A 14,887-nucleotide genomic window follows, 5' to 3' on the forward strand; every position below is an offset into this window, starting at 1 on the left:
ACTGGCTTGGAACCTCAGTACCAGTCTTCGTTTCTGAGTGACCTCAGAAAAATTACTTAACCTGTCTGTGCTCTGCTTCTCAACTATAAATCTGCATAATAATAGTGCCACCTCATAGGATGTTATGAAGTGAGATGATACATCTAAGGTATGTCCTAAATGCTCAGTAAATGTTATTTTTAAATAACACTGAGCCATAAACTCACAGGATATGGGAGCTGTTCAGCGGCACACGCTTTTAACTGCCTTCCAAAAGAAATGGCTATTGAGTCTAGTTTATAGAATGTATGATAGGAGGCTTAATGAGGTTCCACTCCCAAGTGTGCCGTCACATTTTGCTGAAGCTTATGGTAAGAAAAGGGAAATTGGGGCAACAAAGCTGGAATGGCAGCTGGGTCCCAGATGGAATACAATGCGGGCTCTCTCTCATTCATTCAAATCTGACTCCTCTTAGCAGGAGAAGGTCAAGGGTAGAGAGAGATTGAAAACGAAAACCAACTTTTTTTTTTTTTTTTTTTTAATTTTTTTTTTTTTTCAACGTTTATTTATTTTTGGGACAGAGAGAGACAGAGCATGAACGGGGGAGGGGCAGAGAGAGAGGGAGACACAGAATCGGAAACAGGCTCCAGGCTCTGAGCCATCAGCCCAGAGCCTGACGCGGGGCTCGAACTCACAGACCGCGAGATCGTGACCTGGCTGAAGTCGGACGCTTAACCGACTGCGCCACCCAGGCGCCCCTGAAAACAAAAACCAACTTTGAAACCAACACCGCCCTAGGTCACCAACCTGTAATGAGACAGGGACATTTTAACTTAAAATATCTTGACTCTAGGAGAAATCTTCATGAATTATTGAAAGGCTTTCAATACTTTCTAGAATGTGTCTGTGCTTTTTGTTTGTTTTTTTAGGAATTTTTTTAAATTAAAAAAAAATTTAATGTTTATTTATTTCTGAGACAGAGCATGAGTGGGGGAGAAGCAGAGAGAGAGGGAGACAGAGAATCTGAAGCAGGCTCCAGGCTCTAAGCTGTCAGCACAGAGGCCGATGTGGGGCTCGAACTCATGAACTGAGAGATCATGACCTGGAGCTGAAGTCAGACACTCAGCCGACTGAGCCACCCAGGCGCCCCTGTCTGCTTTTTGAACACAACACTTCAGAAAACAGCACAGGGTGCTCTCTGACGTATCTGAATATGAGCCGTTTTGAGGGCGTCACCTGCAATAGTTGATATTAGTCAGGAAATTAACAACAAAGACACAGACACGACATATACAATTTGTTAAAATTTGCCCTCAAGGCGCATATAACCTCTCTGCAGTTCACAGGTAATAGCAGGAGGTAAATAAAGAAAGTGACAATGACAGAAAATGAGATGAGTTTCCTGCGAAATGAAGTCAGTGGGGACTTACTGGTAATGGTAAAGTTACAGTGAAGAAACACTGTTTCTATTGAGCCTGAGTTTTCTTTTCACTTGCTTCTTAGGTATCTCCTGTTGTATATATTTTAAAAGCAAAAGTTAAAAAAAAAAAAAGGCAGATGGGTCATAGCCTTGATTTTTCTTAAGTTGATTTTCTCTCCCCACATCCCCAAGAAATCTGAAATGTGTTATTCTCTTAAAGAGCACCATTAGTCACCAAAAATACAAATGGAAAGAATGGCCTTTATTCACAGAATATTACAATTGTGCAGACACTTGGAGTTTGTTTAGTGTCCAGCTACTCTAAGAGTAGCCAGTGGATAAGAAGCATTGGCATCACATGGGAGCCTGTTAGAATCTTGGGTCCTACCTGACACATCGAATCAGCATTTGACAAGAGCCTCAGTTGATTTATCTGCACGTTAAAGTTTGAGAAGCCCTAGAATTTTAGGTTCATTTGCTCTCAGATACAGCCCCACAATCAGTATTTTATGAAATCTCCTCAGGTGATTCGAATGCAGTAGAGTTAAGAACGGTAAAACTAGTCCCCATTTGGGGCACCTGGGTGGCTCAGTCGGTTAAGCATCCAGCTGGCTCAGGTCATGGTCTAGAGGTGCGTGAGTTCAAGCCCTGAGTCCGGCTCTGTGCTGACAGCTCACAGTCTGGAGTTTGGTTCAGATTCTGTATCTCCCTCTCTCTCTGCCCCTCCCCCACTGGCACTCAGTCTCTCTCTTTCTCTCTCTCAAAAAAAAAAAAAAAAGCATACAAAAAATTTAAAGCAACAGAAAAACTAGTCCACATTTCTCAAATGAGGAAATTATGGCCCACGAAAAGTTAACAGATTAACCCAAGATAACCCAGCTATTTAGTATCAGAATACAAATGATGTCATCTCTCCTCTTTATATAAAAAAACAACAAACGAACAAAACTAAACAGAGTGAAGGGAACAGAGGATAGGGAATGTGGAGCTGGGGATTATTATTTTATATAGGGTGGTCAGGAAAGAACTGCCTGAGGAAGCAGGCTCTATTCCTGAGGGAATAGAGGAAATGAGCCATGTGGATAGCTGGGCAACTGTATTCCTGGCAGAGGAAGCAGAGGGCTGGAGTGTGTTTGAGTGTGTGTGTGCGCATGCACGTGGTGGGGGTTGGGGGAGTGGTGGGAGCTTATTCCATCTTGGAGGAACAACAACAAAAAATAGTATTCCAAATTCTCAACATATTGATCTTTGGGATGCAGAAACAAGAAATCAAAATTTCCAGCAATTCTCAAAGCCTTAAGTTACTCTTAAAATATTTTCAACCTTCTTCATATTCTTGTTATCATGCTATCTGAATCATTTTTATAGAAGTGTTTATAAGTGGCTACAAGAACTGTAGCCTATAGCAAATATTCAAACACTGGAGAACACAGAGAACATGATTGGGTACCATTTGAATAACCTAACATACAAGTCTTCAAGTGAGGTTAACAGCACTTTGCAGAATCATAGGGTGGGAATTGCCAATTGAAGGACTCACTTTTGAGTCAAAACTTGCTATTTCTTGGAACACAATTCATAGAATTTGTATAAAATATACCATGAATATCAACTAATTAATATTTATTTTATTTGCAAGAATGACTCAGCAGCAGACAGGGCCAGGAACACACATGTGGAAAATGGCACCAGTGCCACGCAAGACTGACAAATCAGATTGTGACATGCTCCAATCCAGGTTCCGAGAATGTTGACCTTAACTTCTGACACAGTGCTCGCATTTCCTGCTTTTGGTTTCACCTTGACATCAGGGGATTTCTTCAGCAACATTTCTATGTTGATTGATAAACTTTAATTTTCATAGGAGAATTAGAACATACTTCTTCTAATTTCTCAACTTTTTTTTAATTTGGAAAAACATACACATTTGCTGAAAAAAGCTGGGAAGAAATTCCTGCGCAGAAACACTAACAAGGACAGTGACGCTAGAGCTAAGCTTACCAGGGAGAGGATGGTAGGACTGGAAGTTTGAGAGAAAACATAGAGCCTCGTCATTTAGGACCTGTGGGCGTTGTAAAGACTGCATGAAGCAGAGGAGCCACAGAGTGTCCTGAGCGGAGGAGTAACATGGTCTGCCTTTGGATTTGAAAGCATCATTCAGGCTGTGGTTTGAAAGTAGTAGAGGCAAGGAAAGTTAGGAAGAAGGTTGTTGCAAAAATCTAGGTGAGAGGTGATGGCAGTATGGACCAGTATGGAAGCACAGAAGGTGGTGAGCAGTAGTTAGACTCTGGATATATTTTATTTTATTTTATTTTAATTTAAAAAAAAATTTTTTTTTTCCAACGTTTATTTATTTTTGGGACAGAGAGAGACAGAGCATGAACGGGGGAGGGGCAGAGAGAGAGGGAGACACAGAATCGGAAACAGGCTCCAGGCTCTGAGCCATCAGCCCAGAGCCTGACGCAGGGCTCGAACTCACGGACCGTGAGATCATGACCTGGCTGAAGTCGGACGCTTAACTGACTGCGCCACCCAGGCGCCCCCTCTGGATATATTTTAGATGTAAAGCTGGTAGGGTTTATAACAAATCGATTGTAGCATCAATCAGTGGATGGAGGAATAGAAACTGAGGATGACTTCAAGGTGTTTTGGTCTGAGCCTGGCAGGAAGGAGTTACCATTTACTGAGATAGATAAGAGAGTGGAGTGGTAGTGGGTGTGATCGTGGAGAGGTTTGTTTTTTGACATGTTACGTTTGAGATGCTTCTTACATCTAAGTGGAGATGTCATATAGTCAGTTAGATAAACGTGCGGAGTTCAGGGGAGAAGTCCGGGTTGGAGATAGAAACGCAGGATTTAGTACTATATAGATGGCATTTACCGCCAGGTTTTAAACCCAGCACTGCCCTAGATTGTAGCTGTGGTTCCCTGACCAACTCACTTTACCTTTGTCTATTTGCTTCGCTGAAAAACACTCAAAGAATACACATGCTACCTACCTAAAGTTAACAAGGCTGTGTATGGGGAAATGCCTTGTAAACTGTAAAGTGCTGTCCATACTAGAAAGCAGAAATTTGATGGTGCTGGGGATGAAGAAAATCAGTTTGGGAACTCATGGAAATAGTCTTTATGTGCCGAAGATGAGAGAATCCCCCCCCCCCCCCCGAAAGAAAGTGCAAATAAAAATCATTACTAGTTTGGACTGTAGCCCAACTTTGCAAAACTAGTATTTTTTATTTAAATGAAATCCAGAATTTAGCACGAACTTCACGTAATCTTTTTGGGTTGCACAACAATCTTGTGAGGAATTACTGTCATTCCCATTTTACAGAGGAGGAAACTGAGCTCAGGGAGGATGCCAGACCTACAGAGCATCATACTAATGGTAGACAGCCACATAAGCATCCAGACATCCTCCTTCCAAGTGAATACGAACGACCCACTCCCCAGCCACACTGTCCTCGGATAGGCGGAGGAAACAGCAAGACTGCCCCAGCTCCCGGGACTCCCCTCAGCTTTCCTCGCCGCCCTTGGCCCCCCCCACATCTCATTCCCGCATGGTACAGCCCTTTTCTCTTATCGCGATACCGGAAGCTTCGTGCTTCTGGTTGCCAGGGGAACAGCGTCCCTGGAGGCAGGAGGGCTTTGGACGCACAGCTCCTTCCCCTTCCAGAAAAGCTGTGGTGACGGGAAAGAACCCTCCCCTTTGGGGGACAGGGGGTGACGCTGTCAGCCGGTGCGCTTCTGCGCCCGTCAATGCTTTGCTGTCTGGTGACTGGCTCCCAGAGTTTCCGCCGCGAAGGTAAGGCACCGCACCTGTTAGGACACCACCTTTAACGCCGCGCGACTGGCGGAAGAGTGAGCGAGGCGGTGTCGTGTCAGGGACAGCCCCTGGGCTGTCAGGGAGAGGGGCAGGGCCAATGAGAGGGCGAGGCGGAGTCGTGTCCGGCTGCTGGGCCCGGAGACTGGCTGTTAGCGCGAGGGGGCAGGGCCAGCAGGGGGGCGGGCTCAGCCGGGCTGGGCGGAGCCTACGGGGGCCACCCCACGGCGACCCAAGCATTTTCCTCCACGAAGACTTTGTCTCCAGGATTTTCTGGAGCCTGCTGCAATCTTTTCCTGACCTTAGGACCTCGTATCAAGGACTCCCCCTGTCCTGTGCCTTCTGTTCCTTAAGAGCTAAAAGTTATGGGGCACCTGGGTGGCTCAGTCTGTTTAACGTCCAACTTTGACTCACGTCTTGATCTCAGGATCGGAAGTTCGAGCACCACATTGGGCTCTGTGCTGACAGCTCAGAGCCTGGAGCCTGCTTCAGATTCTATGTCTCTGTCTCTCTCTGCCCCTCCCCCTGCTCATGCTCTGTCTAAGAAATAAATAAACATTAAAAAAAATTAAACGTTATAATTAAAACCAATCACCAGTCATTTAAAATAGACCTCAAATAGCAAAGGATATATATAGGCATGCTACAGGAGAAGAAAAGGTGACCAGTAAACACTTGACTGAAGCCTTGTCTGGTAATTAAAGAAATGTAAATCAAACTCAGATACCTTTGACACTTAGATTGACCCCAGGCCAGAATGGGGAAAGAGGAACTTTCATCATACCCTGTTGGTAGTAGTGTAATTTGGTACAGCCTTTTTGGTGGACAGTGTGGCAACCTACCAAAATTTGAAACACAAGAATTCTTTGACTCAGCATAGTTTATCTTCTGGGTATGTAAATGTAACTAAAGAAAGATTCGTACAAAGGGGTTAACTTAAAATTGTGTGTGTGCCATTTGTGTGTGTGTGTGTGTGTGTGTGTGTGTTGGGGAGGAGTAGGTAGGTAAAAAAGGATAGGTTTGCATATGCCTAAAAAAAAAAGTGAGACGCCCCCCCTCCCCCGATCTATTCCAAGTGGTTCTTGGGGTGAGGAACATTTTGACTTCATTTTTTTTTTTCATGTTTCTTTATTTGAGAGAGAGAGAGAAAGTGCGTGCATTCACGAGCAGGGGAGGGGCAGGGAGAGAGGGAGAGAGAGAATCCCAAGCAGGCTCCCCGCTGTCAGTGTGGAGTTCGATGAGGGGCTCCATCTCACACACTGTTGAGGTCATGACCTGAACTCAAATCGGGAGTGGGTGGTTTAACTGACTGAGCCAGGCAGGTGCCCAGGAAATTTTTGACTTTAAAAAGTTTTGTATTCTGGGGCGCCTGGGTGGCTCAGTCGGTTGTGTGCAAGACTTGTCTTCGGCTCAGGTCATGATCCCGTGGTTTGTGGGTTCAGCCCTGCATCTGGCTCTGAGCTAACAGCACAGAGTCTGCTTGGGATTCAGTTTCCCTCTCTTTCTGTCCATCCCCTACCTGCTCTTTATCTCTTTCAAAAGAAATTAAAAAAAAAAAACTTAAAAATAAGTTTTATATTTTTCTATATTATTTGACTTTTTCTTTCGCATGGGCAAGTCTTTCTTACATCATAATTGTATAAAGTAACAAAAAAACCTAACAAAATAATTTTTAGACATTAAAATCATGAAAATAAGTATAATTCCACTTAAAAAAAGCCTGGCTATTTATTATTTCTAAACAGAGGAGGATTCATTTCCTTTCATCCAAAAGTAGCAAATTATGGCAGCCATGTGTCCCCATTTTGGTTTTAAATGATCCTTGGTGGTTGCATTTCTCACAAGCCTGTATGAAAAGGTTTAAATTAATCTTGTTTGAAATGAATGTTATAAAAAGTTGGTGCATGGCAGTAGTGATTTGTTACAATTTAGAATCTGGTCATATATCAGCCCTTTAAAGGAATATCATGAAGCGAATCATATATATATATATATTTTTTAATTTTTTTAACGTTTATTTATTTTTGAGACAGAGAGAGACAGAGCATGAACAGGGGAGGGGCAGAGAGAGAAGGAGACACAGAATCTGAAGCAGGCTCCAGGCTCTGAGCTGTCAGCACAGAGCCCGACGTGGGGCTGGAACTCACTGACGCGAGATCATGACCTGAGCTGAAGTCAGACGCTTAACTGACCGTACCACCCAGGTGCCCTGAAGTGAATCATATTTTATTTTTGAAATATCTTTAATGCAGTAAGAAAATGCTCATCTTATGATGTTAAGTGAGAAACATAATATGAGTCCAATTTTGGTGGAAACATATAGAGGAAAAATGGAAAAGAAATATGCTAATGATGTTAACTCAGAGTGGTGAATATTGGGTGATTTTTATTTATTTTTAAATACACTTTAATATGTTCTAGAAATTTTCCTACAATAAATAATTATGAATTCAAGATCTACTTAGTAGAGAATCTGAAAATACAGATAAGCCAAAGGTAAAATAAAAGACCAAGAACATCCATGAATCCGCCAATCCATAAGAACCCACCTCTGTTCAGTCCTTGACTTGTGATCATCTATCAGGTCCTTTTCTGTATATTCCTTTAATTAGAGAATCGGACATTTCTCTCCTCTCTTTCCTTCCTTCCTCCCTCTTTCTTCCTTCCTTCTTCTTTCTTTCTTTCTTCCTCCCTTTCTCTTTCTTTGTTTCTTTCTTTGTTTGTTTCTTTCTTTCTTTCTTTCTTTCTTTCTTTCTTTCTTTCTTTCTTTCTTTCTTTCTTTCTTCCTTGTTTATGTCCTTAACTAGTTTTCTATTGGAATATTTCTTTTTCTTACTGATTGGTAAGAGTTCTTTTTTTTAATTTTTTTTTTTTTTTTCAACGTTTATTTATTTTTGGGACAGAGAGAGACAGAGCATGAACGGGGGAGGGGCAGAGAAAGAGGGAGACACAGAATCGGAAACAGGCTCCAGGCCCTGAGCCATCAGCCCAGAGCCTGACGCGGGGCTCGAACTCCCGGACCGCGAGATCGTGACCTGGCTGAAGTCGGCCGCTTAACCGACTGCGCCACCCAGGCGCCCCGAGAGTTCTTTAAGTATGTAAATTCATTAACCTTTTGTGTATTATCTGTGTTGCATATAATTTCCCCAGTTTCTCTGGTGCCTTTTAATTTACTTTAGAGTTCTTTTTAGTTTGTTTGTTTTCCATTCAAGAGCATTAAATGTTATGTAATCAAAACTATTAGTCTCTTCCTTTTTGATTTACACTCTTATGTTTAATAAGTCATTAACTTATTACATGGATTATATTTATGTTTCCTTCTACTCCCTTGGGGATTTCTTATTTTACATTTATTTTTTATTTAAAAAATCAATTTTTACTTTTATTAAAGTGGTATAGTAAAAAATAGCAAACTCTGCTATAACATTTACAAAGGAAGAAAAGAGAAGCAATTCCTAGTCTTACTCTCCAGAAGCAACCATTATGAACTTGTAAATATTATGTTTATTTGACGATTGCTTGGCTTTGTCAGTTTTTGGACGTTCTCTTTGATTTCCTATCATGACAGATTAGATATTTTATACTTCCTCTCCTTTTGCATATTCCTCCCTACATACACTCAATATAGGTAAGGCACAGTATTTGGTTAAATCAACATTTAGTGCTTCTGTAATAAGTGTTTATCGTTTGATTACTTTCTCTGACAATGCTTTATTTTTCTTGTGGAGTTTCTATGGGGCTACTGTGCTTTCTTCTTTAACACTCAAGCACATCTTTAAGATCCTAATTCAACGCCCCTCCTCCACTACGTTTTTCTACATGGGCGAAGTCCTAAGATTGTTCAGTTATATACCCACCCATCCTGGGAACTGTATTTTGTTTAATTTATTATTTTCCGGAGCAAACATAATAGAACAAACCTCTTACTAAAGCAAACTGCAAGGTTTCTGGAGCCTTGTCGCTGATCCATGTCATTGACGGTTCCCTGTGCTTCTATTCCCCTTCCTGACAGGTATTATCCTGGCTCTGCCAATGCTTCCATCTCATTGCTCCCTCTGTAAGCTACAATAAGTCTCCCTTGACAGGCTGCTTATGGCATTTACAAGACATTTGGCCTTTTGGTGACTTATGCTTTTTGATTGTGACGTGATGGGCCAGGGTGATCCGTCATCCCACAATAATAATGTCAGCGCCTTCCTGAGTGAGCCCAAATCCTTTTGCAGAGTTTGAATAATGTGAAGATCAATGCCTTTTTCATTTGCTAAGATGGAAAGAGTTGACCTGCTGATCCCTTAAGCGTCAGCTTTGGCACACTGAATGGCTGGAGGCCAAATCATATTATCCCTCTGTGTGCTTTGGAGGAACATCAGGTTGTTTCTGTTTGTGCTTCCTCCTGTGTCCAAAACTTCCCTGGACTCTTCCTCTGCTGTTCAAAGAAAGAAAGAGAGATGAATCATTTTGTAGGGTACAAAAAGGACATTGTTACACTTGCTTGGGCCAGAGGCCCAATTGCCTTTCCTCTTTCTGTTATGAGAGAAATGGTTTAATTCATAATTAGAAGGTTAGCGAAATTATGAAATTTACGGAAGGATTGTTGGAAGATCTGTTTACCTGTAAAGTATGACAAACCAGAATCTGGAATTCTCTCTATTTCTTCCATTTTCTCAGCATGCATGATACCCCACCAGTACTGAGCAAATCTGAAATGGTCCTGATCAAATGCACAGTTTGGAAGGATCAGTGTGCCTGCAATGCCCTTGTTCTCCTACTAGTTTAAGCCACCCTGCCTAATAATTCCTGCTTCAGAAAACAGCACTGGGAATAGGGAGCCACAGTGATGACAAGCCTGTGGATGGTGTCACACGAAAAATAGAAATTGGCAATGTGTGTGGCCAGGTAATAAGTGTCTCTCCTCTGTCAGAGAAAGCAGGTTTTTTTCTCGTTTCTGAGGGCGAGGTAGAATCATGGGTTTTAAAAGCGGAGGATTGATAGGAAAAGAGCAGTGACCTGGAGATAGGTACTCCATAAAAATGTGGCACCAAAGGGGAGAGGAGAAATCAGAGCTGAGAGGAAAACCTAGGCTGAAAGGTGAGCTAGAACAGGAAGCGCTAGTAAAATAAGGTAGGCAAAACCAGAAAAAAAGTTGAGGTTTTATCAAATCATTACGATGAAGCGTGAATCTAGGTTGAGAGGCATGGTGCTCCCTGGGTATCTTCTCAGGCCAAGGACAAAGTAAATGTTTCTTTCTGAGACACAGGAAGCCATTGAGATAGCAGTCTGTATTCTTTTGTCCAACATTCTGGGTAGAATGTTTTTCACCTATAGTAACATAAAACCTGTGGCCACAGACATCTTTTGATGAAATTAGGGTAGTGTGACTTTGGTAGCAACGTAATCCTTATTAACAAAGGTTCTGAGTTAATTGCGCATTAGCACTAATGAAACATTTATACATATGAGATATAACTTGCTTTAATTTTTTGTTTGTTTCAGGATATCAATGGATATTATAAAGGGAAGCTTAGATGGGATTTCAAAACCAGCCTCAAGTTCAAGAACCCGTCCTGGGAGTAGAGGTTCAAATGCTTCTTTGGAGGTGCTCTCACCAGAACCAGCATCCTTCATGGTAGTTTGCTATTTAGAAATGATGTTAAGTCCTTCTCCTGAACTCTAGCAATTGATAAACCAAGGCTGTAGTTAACATCCCATCTAAAGGATCTTCTTTAAATTATTATTATTATTATTTAGTGTTTATTTTTGAGAGAGAAAGAGAGAGAGAGACAGACAGACAGAGCATTATCTGGGGAGGGGGTAGAGAGAGAGTGAGACACAATCTGAAACAGGGTCCAGGCACCAAGCTTTCAGCACAAAGCCTGACTCGGGTCTTGAACCCACAAACTGTGAGATCATGACTTGAGCTGAAGTTGGTCATTTAACCAACTGAGCCACCCAGGCGCCCCTAAAGGATCCTCTTTAGAGGGTGTGTTCTGGGAACACTCACAGATTTCTTCTTGGATTTTACCTTAGACCATTTAATGTAAAAATTCTGTGTCTTTCTTTACCTCCTGCTCCCCCTCCTTCTTTTATTTTTCTTTGGAGTGTGGCTTATTTGTTCACAGTTATGCTTTGTTAATGCTCATCTGTAAGCTTTTTTCCTTTTTTTTTTCATAAGAAATCTTTGTATTCCAGGAGTGCCTGGGTGGCTCAGTCAGTTAAGCGTCCGACTTCGGCTCGGGTCATGATCTCACGGTTTGTGAGTTTGAGCCCTGCGTTGGGCTCTGTGCTGACAGCTCAGAACCTGGAGCCTGCTTTGGATTCTGTGTCTCCCTCGCTCTCAGCCCTTCCCCCACTTGTTCTCTGTCTCTCTCTGTCTCTCAAAAATAAATAAATGTAAAAAAAAATTAAAACGAAGAAATCTTTGTATTCCAATATCTACTGTGCCAACATTGACTCTTAATATGAAGATGTTTCAGTAATTTTATTTTTTAATTTTAATTTTTTTTTACACAACAAAAATGTATTTTTTCATGGTTCTAGAAGTCCAAGATCCAGGTGCCAAGAGGTTAGGTTTCTCCTGGGGCCTCTCTCCTTGACTTGCAGATGGTCAGCTTCTCTCTTATCCTTACAGGGCCTTTTTCTCCATGATCCCATACTCCTGGTGTTTTTTCTTCTACTTATAAGGACACCAGTCTTATTGGATTCAGGTCCTATCCTTTTTTTTTTTCTTTTCAAATTTTTATTTAATTTCTAGTTAGTTAGGGGTGCGTGGGTGGCTCATTCTGACAGCTCAGAACCTGGAGCCTGCTTCGGATTCTATGTCTCCTTCTCTCTCTGCCCCTCCCCCACTCATGCTCTGTCTCTGTCTCTCTCAAAAATAAATAAACATTAAAAAATTAAAAAAATTCTAGTTAACGTACTGTGCAATATTGGTTTCAGGAGTAGAATTCAATGATTCATCACTTATGTATAACATCCAGGCATTCATCGTAAGTGCCCTCCTTAATACCCATCACCCATCTAGCCCAACCCCCAGCTACCTCCCTCCATGAACCCTCAGTTTGTTCTCTATCTTTAAGAGTCTCTTATGGTTTGTTTCCCTCTCTTCCCCCACCTCCATATCTTCATTTGTTTTGTTTCTTAAATTCCACATATGAGTGAAATTATATGGTATTTGTCTTTGAGTGACTTATTTCACTTAGCAAAATACACTCTAGCTCCACTCATGTCGTTGCAAATGGCAAGATTTGATGTCTGTGTAATATTCCATTGTATATGTATACCACATCTTCTTTATCCCTTCATCAGTTGATGGACATTTGGGTTCTCTCCATAGTTTGACTATTGTTGATAGTGCTGCTAATAACATTGGGGTGCATGTACCACTTTGAATCTGTATTTTTGTATCCTTTGGGTAAATATTTAGTAGTACAATTGCTGGATCATAGGGTAATTCTATTTTTAACTTTTTAAGGAACCTTCCCACTGTTTGTCAGAGTGGCTGAACTAGTTTGCATTCCCACCAACAGTGCAAGAGGGTTCCTCTTTCTCCACCTCCTTGCCAACACCTGTTATTTCTTGTGTCGTTAAGTTTAGCTATTCTGACAGGTGTGAGGTGGTATCTCATTGTGGTTTTGATTTGTGTTTCTCTGATGATGAGTGATGTTGAGCATCTTTTCATGTATCTGTTAGCCATCTGGATGTCTTCTTTGGAAAAGTATCTATTCATGTCTTCTGCCCATTTCTTAACTAGATTTTTGGTTTTTAGGTATTGAGTTTGATAAGTTCTTTATAGATTTTGGATACTAACCAAAAAGTTTCAGTGATTTAAGAAGTATAGTTCGGGTTAAAGACCATGTAATGTATATTTAGTCGGTACCTTACCTCGCCATGATTTCCTTTTCTTTTCTTTAGTGGTCTATTTTTCTTTTCTTAAAATATCTAAACTTGATGTTTTTTTTTTTTTTTAAGAATCAGTTTTTTCATCTGCAATGTGGTACTAGTTTTAAGCTTGTGGTAAACAAAAATTTGAAACCTTACGGTAAAAAAAATCTTTGCAGGCTCATGAATCCACACTCATTTATTCTTTTGATTTATGGACCAGACTCTACCTTACGAAACTCTTAAAGCATTTGTTATGATTTAGTGCAGGAACTAGAGACCACTCTAGGCATTTCCAGCAGACAGGGATTAAATAATAGAAATTCAGTTTCTCAAAATCAGTGGAAGGCCAGCATCAGTGGAGGGCCAGCGGGAAAGGGAATCATGGGAGGAAACTTCTCTTGGATTGTTAGTTCCTAGGTCACACCTCCATGGCTGAAATCCAGAGATCAAAAAGCTTCTGCCTCGGGGCGTCTGGGTGGCGCAGTCCGTTAAGCGTCCGACTTCAGCCAGGTCACGATCTCGCGGTCCGTGAGTTCGAGCCCCGCGTCAGGCTCTGGGCTGATGGCTCAGAGCCTGGAGCCTGTTTCCGTTTCTGTGTCTCCCTCTCTCTCTGCCCCTCGCCCGTTCATGCTGTGTGTCTCTCTGTCCCAAAAATAAATAAACGTTGAAAAAAAAAAATTAAAAAAAAAAAAAAAAAAAAAGAAAGCTTCTGCCTCTGACGCTGCCACAAGTCCCTCAGAACCACAAAACTGGTGACTGGACATACGGAGATGGCAGCCTTTGAGATTTCTTGCCACCTTCCTATCAGGAGCTTGGGAAGATGGCTTCTCCCTCACGTCTGCAGTCTAAATCTTGTGCAGATATCTCAAACTGGATGATTCTAACATGCATCCAGAACCACAGGTGGCTTGTTAAAATACGATTTCTAGCTGAGCTCTCTGTTTTGTTTCATCTAATCCTGCATCATTACTGTGGGTTAACACTTGTTAGTTGTGTAATATTTCTTGATATCTGGTAGGATGGGTCTCTCCATCTTATTCTTTTCTAGAACTGTCTTAGCTATTCTTGGCCTTTTTGTTCTTGTATTTTAGATTGGTTTTTCAGGCCTTGCAAACATTACTCTTGGACTTTTGACTGAAATTACTTTGAATTTATAGATGAATTTGGAGACAGTTTGTGACTTTGTGATATTAAATCTTAGCTATTAACATTGTATCTCGTTGATTTTTGTTTCTAATTTAAAATTTTTATACACTGTAAAATTTATTCTTTTTCAGTGTATAGTTCTGAGTTTGGCAAATGTGTAGAGTGATACCATCACAATCAAGATATAGGACAGTTCCATCACCCCTCAAAAATTCCTTTATGCTACCTACCTCTTTGCCTCTACTCAATCTCCCTTACTCTTAATCCTGGAAACCCCTGATCTGTTCTTTGTACCTATTGTTTTTCCTTTTCCAGAAAATCATATGAATGGAATTAAAAAGCATGCAGCTTTTGAGTCTGGCTTTTGTCTATTGGCACAATGCATTTGAGACTCTTCTATTGTTATATATATCAATTGTTCACTCCTTTTTTATTGACAATTAGTGTTCCATTGTGTGGATATACCACAGTTGGTTTACACATTCACATGTTGAGCAACATTTGGGTTGTTTGCAGGTTCTGGTGATTATGAATAAAGCTGCTATTAATATTTGTATACTGAATTTTTTTATTTAAAAACTTTTTAAATGTTTATTTATTTTTGAGAGAGAGAGAGAGAGAGAGAGAGAGAGAGAGAGGATG

The 14,887-nt window shown here is 41.1% G+C and overlaps 1 protein-coding gene across 1 annotated transcript in view; it reads left to right on the forward strand.

Annotated features, from left to right (window-relative positions):
- Positions 1–4,955: 4,955 nt before the first annotated feature.
- Positions 4,956–14,887, forward strand: part of LOC122468031 (fibrous sheath-interacting protein 1-like) — a 74,021-nt gene continuing 64,089 nt past the window's right edge. Inside the window, exons 1-2 of the mRNA XM_043554521.1 lie at positions 4,956–5,200; positions 10,712–10,844. Of these exons, the coding sequence (XP_043410456.1) occupies positions 4,956–5,200; positions 10,712–10,844 (378 nt within the window). The remainder of the gene's footprint in view (positions 5,201–10,711; positions 10,845–14,887) is intronic.

This window comes from Prionailurus bengalensis, chromosome B3, assembly GCF_016509475.1.
Source record: "Prionailurus bengalensis isolate Pbe53 chromosome B3, Fcat_Pben_1.1_paternal_pri, whole genome shotgun sequence".
Lineage (NCBI taxonomy): Eukaryota > Metazoa > Chordata > Mammalia > Carnivora > Felidae > Prionailurus > Prionailurus bengalensis.